This window comes from Anser brachyrhynchus (genome assembly GCF_964034855.1).
Source record: "Anser brachyrhynchus genome assembly, chromosome: 2".
NCBI classification, from domain to species: Eukaryota; Metazoa; Chordata; class Aves; order Anseriformes; family Anatidae; genus Anser; species Anser brachyrhynchus.
The window spans coordinates 10,998,476-11,022,509 of record NC_137695.1 but is presented as its reverse complement, the minus strand read 5'-3'; the positions used below and the strand labels follow the sequence as shown (position 1 = coordinate 11,022,509).

General features: G+C 35.0%; 1 protein-coding gene across 2 annotated transcripts in view; it reads left to right on the top strand.

Annotated features, from left to right (window-relative positions):
• Positions 1 to 24,034, top strand: part of VIPR2 (vasoactive intestinal peptide receptor 2) — a 62,454-nt gene that overhangs the window by 18,895 nt on the left and 19,525 nt on the right. For both annotated transcript variants that reach the window (XM_080581708.1, XM_080581707.1), the window contains 2 exons: positions 2,066 to 2,163; positions 20,343 to 20,440. In XM_080581708.1, the coding sequence (XP_080437834.1) occupies positions 2,066 to 2,163; positions 20,343 to 20,440 (196 nt within the window). The remainder of the gene's footprint in view (positions 1 to 2,065; positions 2,164 to 20,342; positions 20,441 to 24,034) is intronic.

Sequence of the window (24,034 nt, the reverse complement as noted above, 5' to 3'; positions counted from 1 at the left end):
CAAAATATCTTTAAATGAGAAATCTAAATCTTTTTATTTATCCAAACTAGTGAGATTTTTTTTTATTTTTATTTTTTTTTTCCTGGGAGGAAATTTAAATTCTTCTACAAGAATATCTGGAGTACTTTATTATTCATAGAATTCTTCCAAGTCACGTTTAGACATTTTTAATACCAACAATTCTTTAAATGATTTCTTAATTTAAACTGGGAATTTAAAAAAGTAGTTGTCATCTCATCTTTACAGCTTTTGGAGAACTGGCTCTTAATTTCTTCTGTGATGATCAGAATTATAGCTTAAGCATACCACACAATTCTCTGCTGAACATTTAATGACTTCATCTTAAATGACTGCTATAAAAGCAGTCATATTATCCTATAGTGCTTCTGTATTACATGACAATGTACATATATGAATATCAGGTAGTTAATCAGTGAAGTTTCATATTAAAATGTATGTGTCAAGTAACATTATAGGTTTTAAGTGAGGTTGTTATCTGAAATACTAATTGCATAGAAAGATGGTACAGAAATAACCAATGCCTTCCATAGAACATGGCCTAACTGTGTTTAAGTTAGATGGCCTTACAATACTTAGAGAAGAAAATACTATAGCATATTGCGTACATAGTCTTTTTCTTGCAAAAATGGCTTTGACATAGTTTGTGGTTCTGTTAACATGTTCCTCTGCTCTGCCTGATCAGAGAATCTTCATGTACTTTTAAAGTGAAGACTCTTCAGAATGTATAAATAGGTTACATTTACTTTAAAAAATGTCATACCTATGCCAAACTACAGAAGTGGTTCTGTAGTTTGAGAAGATACTGTGGGTTGAGGTCAAAGTCTAGTTACAAGTTGCAGTTTGCCGGTCAACCCTTTGTAGGATATTTACAACTTTCAGCTGAAGACTTTATACAAAGAAGAAATTCCAGTAACCAATGAGCAAGATAAAAATCACAAAGGTTTTAGTTTGGAGTGTATATAAATACATTTAGTTATTTTTGGACAAAGCTGATCTGTGACACGTAAAATTGTTCCTGGGTGATGGAAAACAGACATCTCCATATCATTTAAAGACCAGTAGTAACCTCCAAATCACAGCAATATGTTGTTATAAATTCAAGCATCATAGATATAAAAATTGCTCTAGGAAAGGTGAAGGGAAGTAGCTCAAGATTTAACATTGTAAGGACGTTATAATAATTTTAATGACTGTTCTTTACTTTGACATCGGACTCTTCAGTTTTCTATTGAAGCTGTTCCATATTATATACACATTAGTACATATTCGTTAGAATAAGGAGTAGTATCATGGGTTGCCCCAATTTCATTTGAGTGACTTTGCAAGGGAAAAGAGTCAACTTCTCAGTTCCCATCAAAAGCTTATTTTGAAATAAACTGTTCAAAATTACTTTCCAACTATACTTGCACATTTCCTGTACCTTCCATAACTACATTGTTTCAGTGCTTGGTTCAAAGGATGAGATATGTATTTATTTCATTGTTCTTCAACCTATCAGCAAATTTGGCCTTTAGAATGGATTACCAATCCTACCAAAATTTGCTGTAGCAGTAATTTTTCACCTTAATATTTAAGAACTTTAATAACTCATAAGTTCATTTGTTACTGCCTTCTCAAGAAAGCTTAAATAGGAGTTTAGAACAACTCTCACTTGAATTTCTTTCCTATCAGATTACCTTATCTACAAATTAGCCCTTTTATAGAGCGAGCTGAAAGCCTCCATCCAGTATACTTTAGACAAGATAAATTTCAGACTTTTGCAGATGTCACAGAAACAGCTATTATACCAGAACAGAAGCCTGCAATCACAGCTTGGAATTGTTTTTGTTTTTCTTCAGTGCAAAGGCAACTCAGAACAACATTAAAAGCCAAAGTAAAATTAATGACGAGCACATGAGAGGAAATGGCTGAGTATGCAGGAGAGCTAGGAAATAGAGCACGTTAACAGCATATTTACAGAAGATGACGTTAGATTGGTTAACAGTTCATTGATGAGTAGATTTTTGAATCCTTCTGATTTAAACTCTCAAATTTTGCTTTACAGGAAATATTAGCAAAAATTGTACGAGTAATGGATGGTCAGATATTTTTCCTGACATCTTAAGTACTTGTGGATATAATGACTATGAGGATGAGTATAAGGTAGGAAAAACATTCTTTCTATTCATTTAGATGCTGGGGTTCAAAAGAGCTATGAAACATGGTCTGCTTCCAAATAATTCACATTTTGCTCAATCAGAATTAATGGAAATCTGTAGATGTTTTTGGTAACATCAATTGCCATATGCTTGGATTGCAAAGGTCATATAAGACAAAAACAGAAATGTAGAACTCATTAACCTCTTGAAACTCAAGACTATAAGCAGGTGTTAATTTCAGTAATGGGTCTGTATTTCTGATACAGCAGTGTTACTGGGTTAGTGCACAGTGTATTTTGCATTGTGTTATTTCTAGATATTTCTATTAAAACACACCCTAATACAGTAATAATCTGTTGATAATATATGTACCCCTTGATCACTTGTGTGTGTTTAAGCTATCAGATTTGCATTGGACTTCAAATTGCATTAGCGAGCAGAAATGGTTCAAAAAGCTATTGAGATATCATAAATATAGCAAAAATGGAAACCTTAATTTGTTCAGTTTGCAAAACTATTCCTTGTTTTCTGTTGTTGAGGGTAGTGCTTTTTCCATGACATTTTACCTACTGTCTATCAGTTTGTCTGCTGAGACTAGCAGTGCAAGATTTTGTTCACAGGCATGAGCTCACAGTGTCAGTAGAACTTTTGTTATCATGAACAGATGAAGTCATCTCATGAATACTTTGCTGTTTTTTTCCTGAATTGTAGTATGTGCGGAACAACTCTAGCAGACCTCTTCCAGCTGTTTTGCAGAGGTGTGCTGGTTTCTAGCTAAGACATGAAGTTCTTGTCATCACTTTCTGTATTTAAAAGCCCTTCCATCACTATAGTTGAAAACAGGTAATAAAGAAAATGGTTATGGATGGCTTTACCATCCTTTCTGTATACACATTCCAAAATATCGGTGTCATCTGATTGCTTGGGAACACACACACGCTACTGCTAAAACAGCTGTTTTAAACACTAACATCAACTGAAATATTGTCACATAGTGGCAAAATTGGTCAAGACTTAAATCAAATTAACAGATGATATTATTTCAAGTAGTGAGATGTACTTAATTAAAAGAAGAAGGAAGTAGTATAAATAGAAACAGTTCTTGTTTGATGTATTTATTAGTAATTTGAAGTAGTAATTTGAAATACAAGTTGACTGTACTTGCAGGAATTAACCTAGAGAAACTGGAAATAAGAAGTAGTAGTGACATTTGAATAAGCGTGATAAAGAGCAAATAATAAACCAAAAAGGATAAAAATCAGAAGAAATATGGAAAGCAGGTACAGAAAAAAATATTAACAGCACAATAGAGAGAATATCCTAGACATCTACCATAGCTACTATATGACATGAGTGCATAGCAAGTTGCAGGGATGGAAAATGGAAAATACATTTCAAGCAACATGGCCTGAGGGTCCTTGTCCTCTTTTTTGACGTACCGGTGTCATTGCTCTGAGAATGTTCTTTGCCTGAATATCATAAGTTGGTTATTTTGGTGAGACATGGCAACAACTCTTTTTTAACCTCAATTTGACAAGTCAAAAATAAAAATTTATACAATAGTGCTGGCTTGCCACATGGTAAGTTGTTCCTGTGCAAATACTATATTTTAATGCAAATATGCAATTGTCTTAGGGTTGTTTGGTTGGTTTTGGTAGCTAAAGAAAGGATGAAATTATCAGAATAATCTGAAAAGGGAAACAGGAAAGCATGTGTTTAAATCCACCTCTTTGTGGGAGAAAATATAAATAATGAAAATATCTTTCAGTAGATTTCAGAGATTTCAGGAGGCATTTAAATGCCATCTGTTACACAGAAAGGAGACGTTTTCTTCTATTTGAGCCTTAGAGCTCAGTAGTAGCACCTAAAAACAAAACGTTTTTCCTCAACATTAGTCAGCATAGTACATTTACATTTGACCTAGAATTTCAACAAAGAGTTAAAAATGAAATCCTAAGTCTTCAGGTAATAAATACTTTGGACACAAAAATTTCATGTGACAATATGATTTGCAGGCAATGTATGAGGTTACTCTCAGAGTTACAGTAACTAAGGACATAATATTTTAGGAAAGGTGACAAAATACTTTTCTTATTGTTTTATTTATTTATTGTATTAATTGTCTTAAATTTTCTTTTGTATGCTTTCTCTGAAGAAAATGTTTGCAGAGGAGGTAGAAACTCTCTTTGCAGTTTGCTGCCTGTAACTTCACTGCTGAATGAGTTTCCACTAAATATCCAATTAAGTATTTATTCTGGTCTTTTACGTATTTTTAAGTATTTATTCTGTATTTTTATGGTCTTTTAGGAATTGGACTTATATCTCTAACTTCAAAAGATATATGTATATTTCTATACATATGTGTGTAAAGTATGTATATTTCCATACATATTTTATATTTATTTAAATATGTGTGTATGTACGCACACACACATGTATATGTACCTCCAGATATGCTCCTGTTTGGAGCAATTTTGAATATTATGGAAGAGGTTGAGAGAAAGACATTGGCAAACAAATATTGAAGAGGTGATTAATTCATAGGTACCAAATTTTTAGACTGAAAATGTACTGAAATGAGAAAGTTTAAATAAGACACTGAAAGCAGGTCACCCATTATTTCTCTGCCAAGTTCACTGATACTGTTCAGGGTATGAAAAATTTCACTGTTTCCACAGCTTTCATTGATTTTACTCAGAGTTAAAACATTCAATTTTTATTCCATGTCAAATGGTATTTTAGCAGGTTTTATAAAAATAAAATTTTTGCGTAACATTTTGAAATTAACAATAAGTTGCTGATACAGAATACTTAAATAGAATGTTTTATTTGATATTAGATCTTGGTTTAGTAGTCTTCAGTGCTTGTCTGTATTTATAGACTACTTTGACAAGTGTGACTGAACAATTGTTGTCCTCACATCAAATTGCGTATTTAAACCTTTATTATATACTTCCAATCTCGTTCCTATAAGAAAATTAAACGCTGCTAACCTTCAAGATCATGTTTTAGCTTCATCCCAGTCGTTCAAATAAGTATCTTTTTTTTTTTTCCGTGTGTATTTGTTGAGCTCATGGCACCACAATGCCAAAATGAGTGAATTGATTTGACCGTGCTAGAAAAATATGTCAAGGTGTGTTAACCCAACCCAAGTCTTGCTGCAACTTTTTCTTTCACGTGGACATATTTTGACATCTTTTATCTAGACTGATGAGTATTAGCTGTCCTCATAGGTTATTAGTATCTCTGTCTGCATTACTAACACAAGGCAAGATGCATGGTGAATGTAAAGGACTGCAATATGTACACTTTATTTAAAAGTAATGACTGGGTCAGCCAACACAGCTTTATCTAATCTTAGTCTGAATTGGCCCAAGGTTTATTAAATCACACACCGTACAATAAATACAAGTCACAGGCTACGTGATTTGAATACTTGGGTCATATGAAGACATATTCATGAAGAGAACGATCCTCAGTGCTATTATACATGAGGATACTGTTGCTGTTTGTGCATAAGTGGAAGCATTGTTGGTGAAAGAAATATCCTCCTGTTTGGCAAGTTTCCTGAAGCAACCACTCTTAGGCTGCTGTCATAATATCCTAGGTGTGCTCCTCGAGGTACACAACCCAAGACAGTTGGATTCATGGCAGCAAGGTCAGGTTTGTCTGACTCGGACAAACTCTGTCTTGAATTTCTATAGCTACCTTTAGAAAACAGATTAATTACTACTGTCCATGAAGTGGATCATTGCTCTAGATCATTTGTCATGAATCTAAATTGAATGCTTCCCTCTCAAGAAAATGTAATGCAGGTTGCTGTCTACCAATGCTATTTTGTGTGCCTGTGAGTCATGCTATTGTTATTTACATTACATTCTGCATTTTTCATTACTTTTTCATAAGATGTAATTAAGAGATCAGTATTCCTTAAAATAAATACAAAATCTTCTTCCATTGGCTTCAAGTGAGAAGGACTGGGCTTGAATCTGATATTCTCTCCTGTGGGAGTACAGTGGGAATTTAATTTATTGATTGCAGATTGCCCACAGACTCTGCAAAATGTCTGTACATACTGAGAAAGTTCACATTCACAGGTACACATATACTGGAATATATTTACACAGGAAAGTAATGAGGTTTTTGCGTTGTTAAAATTGTCATCTCTCCTTCATGATTTGAACTTTGAATAAGATGATATTCTTATTAAACAGCTAAAATTAATCTCTATTTTTAGTAGGTACTTTAAGCATTGCTGGTTTCTTCTTTTCTTGGATGATATTTAGGCTTAAAGTGAACTGAAGAGAACCATGTTGAAAAAGGAATATCATTTATTTGTTATATAAAGATTGTTGAATACTGAGGAATACAAATTTTGTTAGATATATTTTTAGTAAATTCTGTTCTGTGCCATGCCATCAAAAAATGTGTGCCTAATAAGAAATAAGCAAATTGTACATAACATATCATCCATTTCTTTAGTTCAGTATATATTTGCACTCTTATATTAAGTGCTACAAGTGTTTAGAAATGGCTACTAAGTTGTTGAAGTTAATTTTACAAAAGGAATGAGCTTTTTTTTTTTTTTATAATATTCACATTTACATTTGCTGATTTCAGTATTTCTAATGCACTGAACTAATTTACTAGGCCCAAACAATTTTATATTGATTGTGCAATTTAAGGTTTTCTGATACATTCTTCCAATATCAATATTTGAATATTATGGAATGTACTCTGACATCTATATTATAAAAATATGAGAGCTCATATTTTAATATAATTGCAAATATCACATCTGTGAATACTAAACTCTTACGTAGAGTATTACAGGAATATACTGGACCCCAGAATAAACAAAATAGCGTCATCTGTGATGATAATGATCATACTTTAATAGTGATATTTTAGTAGTTATATTTTTTAGTAGTTACATTTTTTGATGAAATAAGTAGGGAGGTTTGTGTTCATCTTTTATGTCAAGGGTAATATCTGGTCAATAGTGAAACTCCTTTGGACAAAGAATCCAGTCCTATACTTCATTCGACGTCTTTTGTCCTTTAGCACAGAATTACCCTCTCACCCCTAGAGGTCCTTCCAAACCAAGGCTGACGTGGAAAGATCCCCTGGGTAAATGTAACCTTTCCCAGGAAGTTTCTGCACTGTGTCTGTTCTATAAGCAAACAGAATACTTCTGTCCCCTAAACTTAATAAAAATAACATGAAACTAACTTTAAAGGAAGCATTAGCAGAAAAAGTTGTCCATTATAAGTAAACAAAACAAAACAGTACATAAGAACAAATCTTAGCAAAAATGTATTGAAAGTTACACAAATTACACAAATTTGTAATAAAACAATTTATTTTTATGTGTAGTGTTTTCATATACTTGTAAAACCTATTAAAATTAGTTAGCCAAAAAAAAAAAAAGTTTAAACTTTTTAGCATTAGGTCTTTATTGTCTAGAAAACAGACATAATGTAAATGTTTCCATACAATTGTGAAAATCATAAGCTACTGATTTTTGTAGTGCCTAACCACCAACTGAGTTGGTTTACTGGTTGTAATTTGAGTGTTTTCCTCAAAACATGAAGAGTAAATTGTTGAATTTCAGTTTTGGAATCGGTATTGCTCAAATAACCATGTGAATATTTTGCAAGGCCACCTATTCTTAATCACGTTGCAAAAATACCATTTTTGTTACACATGCAGAAATTTTCATGTCATTTCAATTTCATAATTTTCATTTCAAATTCATATGCATGCTTTAAATCAGTTTATGATTTGAATAGAGTTACAAATTCTAAAGGGGGATTGATATTTTCTCTTTGTTAATATCTTTAAAAAATATATATATAATTTAGTTTTAAATTCTGCTTTGGTCAGTCTATACCTTCTTTGTACTCATTTTACTCCTGTCAGTCTAATTTTTTTATTAAGTCTAGAGGTTAAGCTGAGGTTTAACTATGGCAGACTATGGTTGTCACAAAATAGTAAATAAGGAATAAAATATGCCCAGATTACATAAAAGAGATTAATTTTCATGTGTTATCGGATTTTGTATTATTTTGCCTGTTTTGCAGTAATACAATATGAATAATCTGTTTCTAAATTGTACAACATAAAATACAGAGTAGTGACAAATATTTAATAGCTATATCTAGGTCAGTATTAATCTAAAGTAATTTATTTTTCTGTATTTCAACTGCCACAACACACTGTGGAATTTCATCCTTTTTTTTTTTAATATTTATTAAATACATAATTTCAGAACATCATTTGCCTTATTTCTTTATTTATTGCTGAGTCTGTAAGAGTTATATAGGTCTTACAGGCGTAGTAAGACACTTCTATTTACTCTCATACATAAAATTTAAGGAGTATGATTACATCCATTCTGATAGTGAATCTGGTAAAGTACTTCATGCTAATCAGCTAAGTATTTTGGTTGTTTTTGCAAATCTTAACACACAAATTGAAATAATTATAAATTTTGAAATAATGGATTCAAGATCTATTAGCATCAACTTAGCTTTGCAGTACTTTGAGAAGCAGAGTTATCTTCTGATCAGTAGAAAATCATATAATACTTGACCAGTAAAATGGCCTGAAAGAAGGAATGTGCTTATTCACCACATTTTCAAGCTTGGAATAGATTTACCTAAAAATCTGTGCGTTGTGTGCTAGTATGTTGTATGATAAAATCATTTTGATTGTGTAATTGTTCCTTATTTGCTTGTACTTAGTTTGAACAAAATGGCATGGTCAGTGTTATGGCAATGTCAAAGTACTCTTGGCTGATTAGCTGTCTGCTCCTTCAATGTTGACTTATACCTCCATGTAGCTATTTCGTGTTTGCTCATTTGGCAGGTGGATGGCCAGCAGATAGACTCAGTCCTACTGGCACTGAAAGCTAAACTAAAAGTACACAGGATTCTTGTTTTAGTTTTAGTCAGACTTTTTGTTGTAGGGGTCATGTGTGTGTACAGAATTCCAGAAACATTATTTTAAATAATGTGTGTTTTTTTCTACTGCAGGAAGACATCCTCTTCCTACTGGGTAGAAGAGACAGGAGTCATTTTACATCCAAGCTGCCTGACAGTTACTGTCAAGCTCAGAGTATGTAGCTAGAGGCTAAATTAGAGGCACAATTACATCAGTGCGGTTGGACAACTGATGTTTTGTTAGAAAGTTCATGTGGGGTTTCATCCTTTCTTCATTTAATAATTCTGAACTCAGATACAAGTAAGATAAGTCCCATTTCAAAAGATTTGGTCAAAGGAGTTTCTCTGAAATAAAATATATGCAGATTTTTCAAGACAGTACAGAGGTAACTTCTGTCAGAGAAATTCGGATAGAAGAATGAAACAAGTCCAGCTTTATCTTTGGGCATGTTTCAATCAACCCAACACTATTTAGATTGGATAGAAGGAAGAAATCCTTTACCACAAGAGTGGTGAGACATGGGAACAGGCTGCCCAGAGAAGTTGTGGATGACCCATCATGGGAAGTGTTCAAGGTCAGGTTGGATGGTTTTCAGCGTTGAGAAACCTGTTTTAGTGAAAGATGTTTGTGCCCATGGAAAGGGAGTTGGACTAGGTGATTTTTAAGGTCCCCTCCAAACTAAACCATTCTAAGACTCTTAGATTCTATGATTAGAACAACAGATATTTTCTTTACACCAAATTAAAAACCACTCTCTTATTATAGTCTAATGGCTGAAAAATATTTAAAGTAATGTTTTCAGTTCTGTATTCTCAACACCTGTCATGTAAGTTTGTTCATTGACTGCAAAGACTTTTCTAAGCTTATGCAGCTGAATGGAATTTATATACAAACATCCACAATTGGTGTTATTACACAATAGTCCAACTCCCAGCTTGAATTATGGGGTTTTACTATGCCTTCAAAATCTGACAAGATGAAGGACCTTTCAATTTTCAAATCATATGAATACAGTGAATATAGCTGATATAGTTACATCTGCTTCGATAGGTGACTTGTAGTGTATAAATGGAGGGCGTGGGGAGAATGTCAATATAATGGCTCAGATATCTCTTGTTGTAGAATAATCTACCAAATTTCATAGAATCAAAGAATCATTTACTTTGGAAAAGACCTCTAAGATCATCAAGTCCAGCTGTTAACCCAGCACTGCCAAGTCTACCACAGAACCACGTCCCTAAGCACCAGATGTACACGTCTTTTGAATAGCTCCAAGGATTGCAACTCAACTGGGCAACCTGTCACAGTGCCTCACAACTCTTTCAGTGCAGACATTTTTACTAATATCCAATCTAAACCTCCCTTGGCACAACTCAGGGACATTTCTTCTTGTCCTATCACTTGTTGCCTGGAAGAAGAGACCAGCCCCACCCCATTACAACCTCCTTTGAGGTAGTTGTAGAGGGCAATAAGGTCTCCTCTGAGCCTCCTTTCTCTAGGCTAAACAACTCCAGTTCCCTCATCCGCTCCTCATAAGACTTATTCTCTAGACCCATCGTTAGCTTCCTTGCCTTTCTTTGGACATGCTCCAGCACCTTGATGTCCTTTGTGTAGTGAGGGGCCCAAAACTGAACACAGTATTCACGGTGTGGCCTCACCAGAGCTGAGTGCAGGGGGACAATTCCTTCCTGAGTGCTGCTGCTGGCCACACCATTTCTGATACAAGCTAGGATGCTGTTGGCCCTCTTGGCCACCTGAGCACACTGGTGGCTATCAACCAATACCCCCAGGTCCCTTTCTTTGAGGCAGCTTTCCAGACACTCTGTCCCAGCCTGCAGCATTGCATGGGGTTGTTGTGTCCCAAGTGCACTTAGCCATGTTGAACCTCATACAGTTGGCCTCGGCCCATTGACCCATCCTATCCAGATCCCTTTGTAGAGCCTTCCTGCCCTCAAGCAGATCAACACTATTTCATCTGCAAACCTATCCCTATCTTCCAGTTCAGGGGACTGGGTAACAAGAGAACCAACTGGTCTTACTACTAAAGTCTGAGGCAAAGAAGGCATTAAGAAGCTCAGCCTTTTCCTCATCTCTTGTCACTGTGTTTCCCCCCACATCCAATAATTGCTTGAGATTATCCTTAGTCCTCCTTTTCTCATTTATCTATTTATAAAAATGTTTCTTATTGTCCTTAACAGCAGAAGTCAGATTGAGCTTAAGCTGGGCTTTGGTCCTTTTAATTTTCTCCCTGCACAGCCTGATGACATCTTTGTGGTCCTCCTGAGTAGCCCTCCCCTTCTTCCAATTTCAAAAACTTTTTTTTTTTTTTCTTTCCGAGCTTTAGCCTAAGCTCTCTGTTCAGCCAGGCCGGTCTTCTTCCCTTCTGGCTCATCTTTCAGTACATGGGGACAGCCTTCTCCTGTGCATTTAGGGGTTCCTTCTTTAAGAGTGTCCAGCTTTCCTGGACTCCTCTGCCCTTCAGGAGTGCCTCCCAAGGTATTCTCCCTCCCCCCTACCGATTTTCCATGAAATTTCTAAGGAAATCACCTCAGTAACAAGTTGATAATAGCTGAATCAGAAGAGAACTGGAGTAAAGGACATGAGAATCCCGTTTTGCCTTCAGGGGTTTTGTGGACCATTCACCATTTGCTTTAGCAGATTATTTACTACTGACTTTGGAAATTCACTATTTAAATGACAGTAATGTCAGAAATGGACACATTTGTATTGAATTCTGAGACAGCCTGTAAATCCATTTAAATTGCTTTCATTCTCTTTCAGTGTTCATAAACAATTTTAATAGGAACATCCTTCATTTTTTTATTACTATATTATTGCTTTTGCCCATTCATTTAATGCCTTTGCAAAATTACAGCAGCCAAAGTTGGGTAACATGGCAACATGATAGCAGATCATAGTCTGGACCAGCCAGCTGAGAGCAGACCTGAAAGGAACAATTTGTACATTTAACCAAGAGCACCCAGAGGTTATGAATTAGATATCAACTCTCCAGGAAATTATGGAAATATTACTGTGGACAGCTCAGTCAAGAACTCAATACAGTGGTGTTTACTTCATTGGTAAAGACAGAAGATAGAATTTTATTCCTAAGGTAAGGAGGCCATGAGGCAAAAAAAACCTTTCAATGATATCATTCTCTCACTATCTACCTATTTAAGTTTAGATTCACATCTCAGAAAATAGAGGGCACAAGTCAGAAAGGCAAGTTATATGATGAGTTAATAAGAGGCAACATAGCTGTAAGACATTGATTGTAAGATACAAAATATGTTAGAGAAGGGATTTTAACTTTTGTTAAAGTTTTTATCAAAACTTTTCTTTGCACAAATGTAACATAGGGATGCTATTAAGGAGGAACAAATTTGAAATGGACATCCTGTGTTTTTTTTGACATGCTCTAAAATCATTCTGCAGTATTGTCTTCTGCAAGATGCACTTTAAGAGAAAAGGACAGGATATGCTGAACAAAAATAACATCTGCAGATTATCATATCTAGAACTGGAATGTGTTCATGTTCTCTGTGTGAAGAACTCTGCTCATTTTAGATCTGTTGAGAATGACAAGTCCTTTCACCGATGTCTTACTCTGAATAAATGTAAATAGTAACAGAAGAAAGGAATTAAAAAGATGGAGTCTCAAACTCTGGCTATGCTTTCATCAGTTAAACTGTAGTTTTGAACTAAGCTGAATTGAAGAACATTGTCTTTAATTTGATTTAAATCAGGTTTACTTGAACTACCTTAGTATCTAACTGATTTATAAAATATACATAATATATGTGCACACAGCTGTATATACATATTAAAGTTCCTATATATTGTAAGAATGGTGCAACAGAATATTAAAATCCATAATTTTTATATATTTCTATTTCAAAAGATTATTTAAAGCATACCATAATCAGTAGCTTCTGACACCTGATCTTTAGGTAAATTTCCTTTCAAAAATGTCTCCTCTCTCACTTCTCTGTGATATCTGTGTACCAAAAACTACTGCTTTCTTTTTCATTATTTCAGTAACTTTGAGATACATGCTCGTTTTGTTACATGCTGGCATCGCTATAGGATTGTCTGTAGTTACCAAAAATAATAATATAATGGCTGGTAACATAAGGACACATCACAAAACTGATATTTCTGAATAGTAAGCAAAAAAATACACGCTTTTATGTGGCTAAGATTTAAAACTCTGACAAACTTCATCTGACTACATTGCACAATGTACGCACCTGCATATATTCCAGACAGCCCATGCCTTCTGTACTATCAAAGTAGACCAAGTCTTTGGAGCCTGGATGCAAATAATTTCCTCCTAATTTCTTTGAATCATCATGAGCACAGTGAAGAACATGAATCATAGCATAGAAGAGTCTGTTCTCCTCCACTGACTCCCTCTCTCTCAGGAGAGAGAATGACTAGTTCTGTTGAGCTGATTACCTTTTAGAAGGATTAGATACCATCATTATATGGATTAAGCTAAAGGAGACCTACATTATTGATTTCACCTAGTCACTGGTAGTTACTTGAATTTTTTTTTTAAAATATATTAGGGTTGTCGCTTTCATGATATTATTACTGAGAAAACGTGATATCTGAAATTCTGTGGGAGTTGAACCTCAGTTGCAAAAACTACCAAACAGAGGCAAAAACAAGTGCTAAACTTCATATGATGGCCTTTAAAACAAGATAGGAGAAAAAAAAAAAAAAGAATAAAGGAAAAAAATCTTAAATAAAGAGCCAAAGCTGTGTAATACTTTTACTGCCTGATGGAAGGCCAACAAAGTCAGTGGAGAAACTCCTGAGATAGAGTCATATTGGCTAAATGTAGACACCTATCATCTGCATCTGCTCTAGTCTTTCTAGGTTCCCTTTGTACTTAATGAAGAAGTAGGTGTTTTTACTTCACTGTCCCTCCAAATTATTTTAGATGTCTCTTGTAGGACAAGATGAATAACACTGCTGCTTCTATTCCAAGGTTATAATAAGAAAATTGGTACCTAGTTCAGATGAACTCACCTCTGCAAAATTCAGCAGCTTAAGTGCATCTGTTGCATTCAACAGATGTAACATTAACAGATGAATTAGTGCATCTGTTACTTCACTGTACTATCCTGCACTTTATTCTAACTTATTTTGAGGAAGTAAACAGAAACTGTACATTTCTGGGCATGGAAAACATTTACAGGGAAGTGAAATTGCTTTTCCTAAGATCGACTTTACAGGGATCTCCAAAAAAAAATTATGCCATAAAAAAAAAAAAAATCTAAGTTGAATTGCATAAAGCAGAGAAATTTCAGTGTTTTTACTCAGTGTAATGGAATCCCTTATGATTCCAAGAACAGGGAAAGGAAAAGATATATTGAGTTCAAATTGTTCTTGACATGGAGTAATTCAGAACATATAAGCAGAATTGAGGGTTTCCCATGGGAACAGTGGTCTGACTGCAATTTCCCAATAATAAGTTCTGGTCCAGAATCATTCCTATAAACGTCTTGGTGCATGCCATCTAAGGAGTGGAGTGACCGTGGGTCATTCGTGTCTGTAAATCAGTTGATTCTGTGTTCTTTATTTATGCAAGTGTACAAGGTTCTCTGTCTAGAGCAGCAATGAAGGGAAGAAACGAATGTAGGACCAATGCAAGTCATTCTGAAGTGAAGATGGGCAAAGATATGGAAAAAGTGAGCAAAGGCAATGCAGACTAAACATAGATATACATGTGATATACTTGGCACCAAACAATTTACATATTTCCCAAGCAAATACTTCCAAGCCAAGACAAAAACTAAGGAGAATATACTATCTCTCTCTAGATCTGGTATGCTTAGGCCTTTTAAAATGTTATTAACATCATAAAAATGCACTACATAGATGAGAATTAGATGATGACACAAGTGGTGTCTGTTTTATAAGCAATGGACTTGTTGAATAGCAAATATTGCGTCAGGAGAAGTGGTCCGAAGACAAGAGATATGTTCTTTTCCATTCAAAATAGAACTCAAATGTGAAAACTTTCACTGTACACGGTAGCTTTTTTTTTTTTTTTTTTTTTTAAATCTGGTGGAAACTGACTATGTTCAGAACATCAGACCTTGTCCTGGAACAAGTTTCTTATGTCTTTCAGTCTTGTCCATATCTGTACAGTTAACCACATTGAATTCTTTCCAGTCATTTACATAAGCTTACTTACCACGTATTTTAAAACCTGGAAGGCTGAAATTCAACTTGCAAATCAGAATTCCTAAAGTTAGATATTTATTTGAGACGTAGCTGACTAATCACTGGTGTGTGGAAACAGGGCTTGATGTGTTTGCCTAAACATAGACATCTAGCATCATTTTATACACCACTCCAATTCCAGCTAAGAGGCCCTTTGTCATATCTGCCATGCAGGTATCTTAGATGCCATGGGGCATCTCAAGAAGTACTAGTTGACTACATTTAGGCAAGTACGTACTTAATTACATTGGTGGGATTGTGCTGACCAAAAGGTAGTGTCTACTTAAGAATGAACTGAATGTCTCTCTTGACTGCATTTTTTTTTTCAGGACTTGTTTCTGTAATCAGTATCTCTGGCTGCAGAAGGAGAGCTAGTATGTGTGTTGCTATGAAAGTCAGAAAAGCTGGGTAAACATGATGACAACATTAAACATTGCAAGTGGGACTGTTGCAGATGAGACTGATCTCCATGTGTGAGATTAGATCTCCATGTGTGAGATTATCAGATGTGATAATCCTTTGTGTCAATTAATAGTAAAAGATTTTATGACTCATTTTTGAGAAATTAATGTTATATTCAGTGTCAGGCAGAAGTCAAATACTTGAGTAATGGGTTCTCAAAAACGTGAAATGTTCAAGAATAGCTACTTCCTACCGTTGAAAGGAAGTGTGTAAACTGAAATTACTTCTCATAGTTGCTGGACGATTTGATCTCTCAAGTAAATGTTGGATAACTAGTCATTAGCAACAGAATTATATAAACAGAATTGCTAGTATCTTTATTGTAAGTACATGTATTTTATTAATTCAAATATTCTTATGGTTTCTTACATCAAAATAGCAATGAAAAGTGCATGCTGTCTACCTAGGCTTTAGTAAAGCTTTTGACAGTTTCTCACATCGTTCTCCCAGAGTAACTGGCTGCTCATGGCTTGGACAGGCGTATACTTTGCTGGGTAAAGAACTTTGGCCAGGCCCACAGAGTGAATGGAGTTAAATCTAGTTGCAGATCTGTCACAAGCGGTGTCCCCCAAGGCTCAGTATTGGGCCCAGTTCTCTCCAAGGCTCTACAGAGAGATCTGGATAGGATGGATCAATGGACCAAGGCCAATTTTATGAGGCTCAACAAGACACTGAGGTGCTGGAGCATGTCCAAAGTAGGACAATGAAGCTTATGAAGGGTCTCGAGAACAAGTCTTACAAGGGGCAGATGAGGGAACTGGGGTCATTTATCAGCCTAGAGAAAAGGAGGCTCAGGAGAGACCTTATTGCCCTCTACAACTACCTCAAAGGAGGTTGTAGTGGGGTGGAGTTGGTCTCTTCTCTCAAGCAGCAAGTGATAGGACAAGAGGAAATGGCTTTGAGTTGTGCCAAGGGAGGTTTAGATTGGATATGAGTGAAAAATTCTGCACTGAGAGTTGTGAAGCATTGGGACAGGTTGCCCAGGGAAGTAGTTGAGTCGCAATCCTTGGAGCTATTCAAAAGACGTGTACATCTGGTGCTTAGGGACATGGTTCCGTAGTAGACTTGGCAGTGCTGGGTTAACGGTTGGACTTGATGATCTTAGAGGTCTTTGCCAACCTGAATTATTCTAGGATTCTATATATTTCCAGAGTTTTTCACAGAATCTGCAGAAAAGGGGTTCAAGGCCTAATATAAATATCAGCAGTAAGAAAGTCAACACAAGAGTTTTTGAATGAAGTGAGGAAGTAAAGGAAGGTTCTAGGCAGAGAGAACTAATCTTAAGTCTGAAGAATAGAGACCATGGTACTTAGGTGTACATTTGAGTCAGCTGACTCATCTGTTTAGCAGCAAATGCATGAGCTTGCACGTGCCAAACTCACAAACTCATCTTGGAGTTATTTCTGCTGCTTAGCCAGGCAGACCTAAGACTGTCTTTGGAGCAGTTCTTATAACCAATTCATAGAACTACTCCACTACTGTGCAGCAGAAAGGGTCCTTACAGCTTTTTTAAGATTTTCTAGCACAGTGAGAAACCTGAATGAGAGGGAAGAAGACATTTCCACTGGGCCAGGACACAATTTACATCAAAAGTCCTGGTTTACATGATTACCTTTTGAAGACTATTAGCAAATACAATTTACAGGAAGACAATGTTTGTTTGTTTGTTTGTTTTAAAGCTACTTGGTTAAGCTTTGGTTAAGCTACTTGGTAGTTCCCAGTACAAGATGAGAGCATTTTAAAGTTCTCCCTACGTCCTCTCTTACCAGATTTTTCATGCATGCCTTTAGCATACCTGGAGAGACCCTGCCTCTACTCTGTTACAATGTGATGACTTCTGTTTAGCTGAACATCATTGTTAGTAAAAGGGTATCTCTGCTAATCTTTTTTTTTTTTTTTCTGAGAAAGAGAACAATAAAAATTTCCAGTCAGTATTTAAACAACACAGATTTATTGTCATTGCAACTTCTTTTGCAAATGACATTTATCTCCCTCAAATTTACAATATTTACATAGTGGATGTTAAGAAGTTTTGATTTAGAGACCCTTCTGATTTCTGTTTGTACGTTCTGTAGAAATGTGTTTTAATGGGGCCTCCAAATACCAACAAGATGATAACAAATAGAACATACTGTGGTTCTGCTGTGCATTGTTTCCAAACTTTACAGCCTACATTTGCAACTCCTGATCTGCACAAGATCAGGATTTTTTTATTTTTTTATTTTTTCCCAGAATACTCATGACGCGTGTATAAGGCTGCCAAGTCATTTATTGGAACATCCTTTCTTCATGATTTTGCAGAGCAGGTCAGGTTGAATAGGTGAAATAGGGTGCCCAATGTATTTGTAGCATTCCTGCTGCCATGATCTGTAGTAATTGCTGCTGAGAAACTATCACATTATTACCATAAAATTGCCTGGAGATTGTCTGATGTTCCTTTTGCTATGACAAAAGTCAAATTAAAGAAGCACAGGGGTGCTCATAAGTAGTTGTCTCCAGGCATAGTTTTTAGAGCTGTCCAAAAATGAGCCAAATTGGAGAATATAATTCTGCCATTCTAGCAGGGAATTGAAGGGCAGTTCAGAACTGATTTTTTATGAAATTATGTTGATTTTGAAAAAAAATTAATTTAGAATTATCCTAGAAAACTATTTTAGAAATAACTTCAAGAAACACTGAACTATTTAGAGTCCTATTTAACAAACATGGGATTCTTGTGGAAAAAAATGATCTTTGTCAGGCATCCATTGAAGTGCAAGCTGGTAGTCTCTGGGTAGCTACACTAGAATTAGTCCTTGTGAGGCTTCTCAGTAGAAATATATCCAGTGAAGTCCATATTGACTGCTTACATAGTTACATGAAGTGCTTCACAGAAGTCCTTATAGAGACCCTACATTGTCTTAAATGTTAATATTTGCAGTATTGACACCTAATGCTAGGTGAAATAGAGCCTATAATTTATGCTTGCAGAGTCCCTAGGAAGGCAGTAGGGTTCTCCAAATATGCTGCAGACTTGTTATAGAGTCAAGTCTTGGAGAGAGCAATAAAATAATACTTTATCTTTTACTATTTTAATCAGTCAGGGATGCACCCCCCCCCCTTTTTTTTTTTATAGTAATATTTATTCTTCAGGATTTTAACTGAAAAACTTTCTTTTGGTCATTCTAGTCACACTGGAAACTTCAGTAAGTCTATATTTTTGTATTTAGTCTGCAGTACATGAATATTATGTTAAGCTTACAAAGCGTTACAATGTCAGGACTGCTGTCAAAAAGGTCATCACGTCTTCCTTCTCTAATTAAAAAAAGAGATTTTTGTTTTCTGTGATACCTTGCATACCACTTTTAGCTCCTAACAAGCATGACAGTTGCAATGAATAGTCTTAAGAACTACTGCAGTTAATCTGTTTTCCTCGTTTTTCCCCTTTAACCACAGCTTGTAGTTCCAAGATTCTTAATTTCATTTAACACATTTCATTTAGTCTTGTTCATGATCTGTATAATATGTGTTAAATGAATGTCCAGCTAATTTCAGCATTTGAAATTAGTTGTTGAAATTGCCTCTTCACTTGGCCGTTTAAATTTTATAAAAATAAATATATTAAGTGATTTACTTTTCTTTCTGCTAACTTGGTTTATTTAAAGGTATTGCTTTCTCGCTACTTTTTACAGACACGGCTTTAGAAGCTAGGTGTTATAACTGTGCAATAAATTGAAATTCTGTCTCTTTTACATAGCACATTCTACACTGCTATGAAAAACAATTTCAGAATATTAAAAAACTCAACATTTTTAATATTTTATTTAGCTTCGGTTGAAAATAATCTCAATCTAATGTCTTCGTTGTAAGCACAAATGAAGAAGCTGCTTAATTCTAAGGTATTTAGCATTACTCGATGTTGTCATTTAGAATGGGATTTAATGTAATACGTAGCTGGTAAATTTACACATAACTGCAACCAACAGACTGTGTGCTTCAGTCTGCTTTTCCTCTACTGAAAAAATTCCTTTCCAAGTTATAGCAAAGAACTTAACTAAATAAGGAAAGGGTTGTTTGGGTGGCAAGTATTTGAACACATAGATTACAAAATTAATGGGATTTAGACGTCATTAAAATTAGACTCATGTATAAATGCATTGCTAAGCACACTGGAGCAGAAGGACAGAGAGACTGTCTTTTTCGGAGATGATACATTCCTTCAAACTGTGGCTCATTCTTTATTTCAATTGTTTATGGAAGTTTTTAAATCTCATACTTTCTTTGACCTCACTGACATGGAATAATCAGCTGAAATTGCACCAGTTTGTGCATCTGAGTTCCTGAGGCTGAATTTTCTGCAGATGTCAATTGGCTTGTTATGTTGGATTGCAAAAATATGATGGAATAAGGATGTAAGACATTCTCATCACATTCTGTAGAGCAAAGAATGAAAATAATGCTATTTATTTAGTCTCCAGGTCTATTTAATGGAAAATTATGTAATTTCAGTCAATTCTGCATGTCAGTAAGTGCTTTCTGCATATATATATTTCTGTGCAGGTCAACTTCTATGTAAGGGTGAAGGCAATTTATACCCTTGGACACAGCGTATCTCTGATTGCTCTTACAACAGGAAGTATAATCCTTTGCCTTTTCAGGTATGTATTTTTCATGAGTAAATATGAACAATGGTAAGGCAGTTTTAATTGTTGTTTGATAACTCATTGCTCTGATTTTTAGAAAATGCATAATTTTTACATTTTTTCTCAAACAGCTGACAGTAATGTGATGCTAACATGATTTTTGCTAGCACCAATCATATTAAAAATGTCAAAGCACTTAACAAATGTACAGACATCACAGCCTATGTAAAAAAGAATAGTCATTTAGGAATGGACTTATAAAGTATTTTTTCTTTGATTTTAAAAATTTATACCACAAATTGGTCTTGAAAATGAGGAGGATGCTGGTCTTAACACCAGACAAGTGGGCAGCCATCCTTTTCAGAAGCTTCTGAGTTGTCTTCAGGGGTACTATAATTGAAGGAAATCATTAATTTGTCCAAGAGAAGTTGCAAGGGTGTGGGTGATTGTGCTGAAGGATAGTGTTGAATGGACAAAGTTTTCCTTAGGCAGTGTTGGGAAAGGCAGTACTGTGTATTGTTTTTGCCTTATTTCTGGGAGTTTTCTGAGATGGAAAGGAATCCCCAAGTGGCAAAATACAGAGCAAAATCTTATTATTGATGTCATAGCTTTTCTCACTTTCTCCACCTTCATGCCTTTAAGTTTCACTACTGTCTAATAGAATAACTTTTATATTCTCCATTATTAACCTCATACAACTTTTCAGTTCCACTCTGCACCAAGAAGAACAAGCAAATACATCTCTCAGATTAGCAGGAAAAAAAAGTACATGCAATTTGTAGAGGGCTGCATGTTTGTTTGACAGAGCCTCAGTCCTCTGATGAACTGTTCCTATGCCACATTCTGTAAATCTTTCAGACTAACATAAAATTTTCTCAATAATTAAATATTCAGAGATGATTAAGAGCAGATACATGACCTATGATTGTCTTTTGGAATATCTTTAAAAAAATAAAAAAAAGGAGTCATTCATAGTTATCTTTGGTTTCTACTACCAAACACTACAGACAAATCATGCATCAAAACTGCTAAAACCTACTAACACATTGAAGACATTATATTATAGACATATGAATGTTGTCCATATCCAGAAGTCAGTTGTAACAAACAGATTTTGCAGAGCAAATAACTTCTCTAAGTGAAACTATCTCAAGGAGATTTGGTAGTTAGGCAGTGAGTTATGAATCAGAAGTTACTAAAGCAGTGGGGTTGTCAAAATCCTGACTTTTTCCAGCAGGATTAAGTTTTGAACTCTGGATATTACTAAACCCAGAGATAATTAAAATTGTGCATTGCTGGATTTGTATATGTATGCTTCAAATTATACTGCTTGTAATCCCAAATATGTGCAGTATTATTTTCTGAAAGAACATCGAGTGATGTGGAATTTAATTTAAGTGTAGGCCGTGTGTTCGTGACAAAGAAGTGGAAATTCTTTTTTAGGTATTACTGCTTTACTTCTGCACTCCACTGTAAATTGTTAGTGTTGTCTGGCAGAGCAGATTCAGCCTCAGGGCTTTGCAGTTGTTTAGAGTATCAGCTTAAAGTATCAGCTGTTTTAAGCACATGAAAGGCAGAACTGTTGGGTGTTGAAAAGTGTTTTGTTTTGGTTTGGTTTGGTTTTGGTGGAAGTTTCTGTGCAGTTGCAATATTCTGTTTTACATTTCTTCAAAAGATGGTTGCCACTTTACCAGATTTTAATTTTTATAGAAATAGTACATAAGCTCCCATTATTAATATAAACGACAGGTTTAGAAGCATTGTAAAACAAAAGGATCTTATCTCTGGCTGATCTTCTAATCTCAGAACAAAGACATAGAATGTGAATATCTCAAAATACCTTGCTAGACTAAGCTGGCAGCATTTTTCAAGTTACTACAGTGTCACTCCCCACATAATACTCTATGTACTTACTGTGATTAAAGCTAACTGTAAATTTGCTGGCACAATACTTTTCTCTTAGAGGTTGCCAATTTGTCAGGCACACTCTCATTTCTATAAACGTTTTATGAACATCAAAAGTAATAATTTTGATTTAGTCAAGAGAAGTGCCTTTACCATTCTTAGAATGCATGTTTCTTCATTTTGAATGTCTGAATTTTAATGTCATAAAGTTTTAGAAAAGTGGAAACAAAACAATTGATTTGAAAAGAAGTATTTTTCAGATATTTTAAAACATATTGGTTTGTTTCAACTCAGAGTGAAAACAAATTGTAGAACAGCATATTTCTGCTTAACACTGAAATTCTAGTTACCTTAATATACTTTCTTCAGGGTAACTCCTGTATAGCAAACCTTACCAAAAACATGTCAGTTTTTCTAATATGTGTTTATTAACAAGGAGAAAAATATGAATCTCAATCATTTTTATAAGATGTGCTCCCATGCATTAACTGTCAACATTCCTCACATGACATTTTTCTATCATAACTTAGCCTTATCACAGGAAAAAAGGATAGCACCTTATGTTTCACTGTTAAAAAACAGCATTTTTTTGTTATTCTGAATCATAGTACCTAACCCTAATTAAAGAGACTTTCTTGCCCACCACCTCCAAAATGTTGGTTTGACAGCCTTTTGTAGATCTAACATTTATAATTTCCTCTATTGAAAGGGATGAAGAACTAATAATCTAAGTTAGTCACTCACGAAAAATATTTTCTCCCACTCGCTTCTTGCACGTATCTCTGAGTCCTATAGGAACATGTGATGCAGTCCAGAGTAATAGTGGTATTTCAGTTTTTCTCAGAAGCATTTTCAGCAAAGGACACATACAGCCACAGAAATCACTGATTTTTTAACAACTGATATAAATTTAGCCTGGTATTATGTCCTTTGCCAAACCATAGGCTAGCAAGATGGATCTATTATTTATTTCCCAATGCTCACTGTAACTGTGCTTACTTTAGTCATTGCATTATTCAGTGTTCTGTAAAAATCAAAACCTGAAGACTGCTTGGAAGCTGACATCGCACACCACAATGACTAGCCATAATATTCTATTGTATCTTCATTCTTTCATTGTTCATACTTGCTAAAATGCCCTGGCTTCTGGTTTATATCCTGATGTAGTTCAAGGTTCTGTTTTTGACCAAAAAAAATCTTAACAGTTTGGTTTCTGGCCATTTGCTAAAACAAATATCTGCAAAATGGGAAGATCTTCAAAGGAGTGTGTCTTAAGTGAAATGCCCTCGGCTTCTAACTCACTCCTCCCGAACGCTCATTCACTTACTTGGAAGATTTAATTTGTCATTTGTTTGTAAGGCTTTTGCGTGACTGCTGGACTAAAGAAGCAAAGCTTTACGTCTCACTGTACAGAAAGGATAGGCTCTGCATGCTCTGCAAGCATTTTTAATTGTTCTTGCATAGACTCACATAGTAGGATAAAAAAAAAGCATTATTTAGCAAAATAAAGGAGTTAAAGAAGTAAAAAATGAAACCAGAAAAAAATAGAAGGTAGCATTTCTGAAATATTTCCAGGCTAATCAACGTTTTATTTGCTAGAAAATGAGTGCACACACAAAAGGATATGATAACCTATGTTTACTGTCAACTTATGTTAAAACACCACTGTGATCTTTTGGTCTTTGATATTGAAAAGGTGTAAGA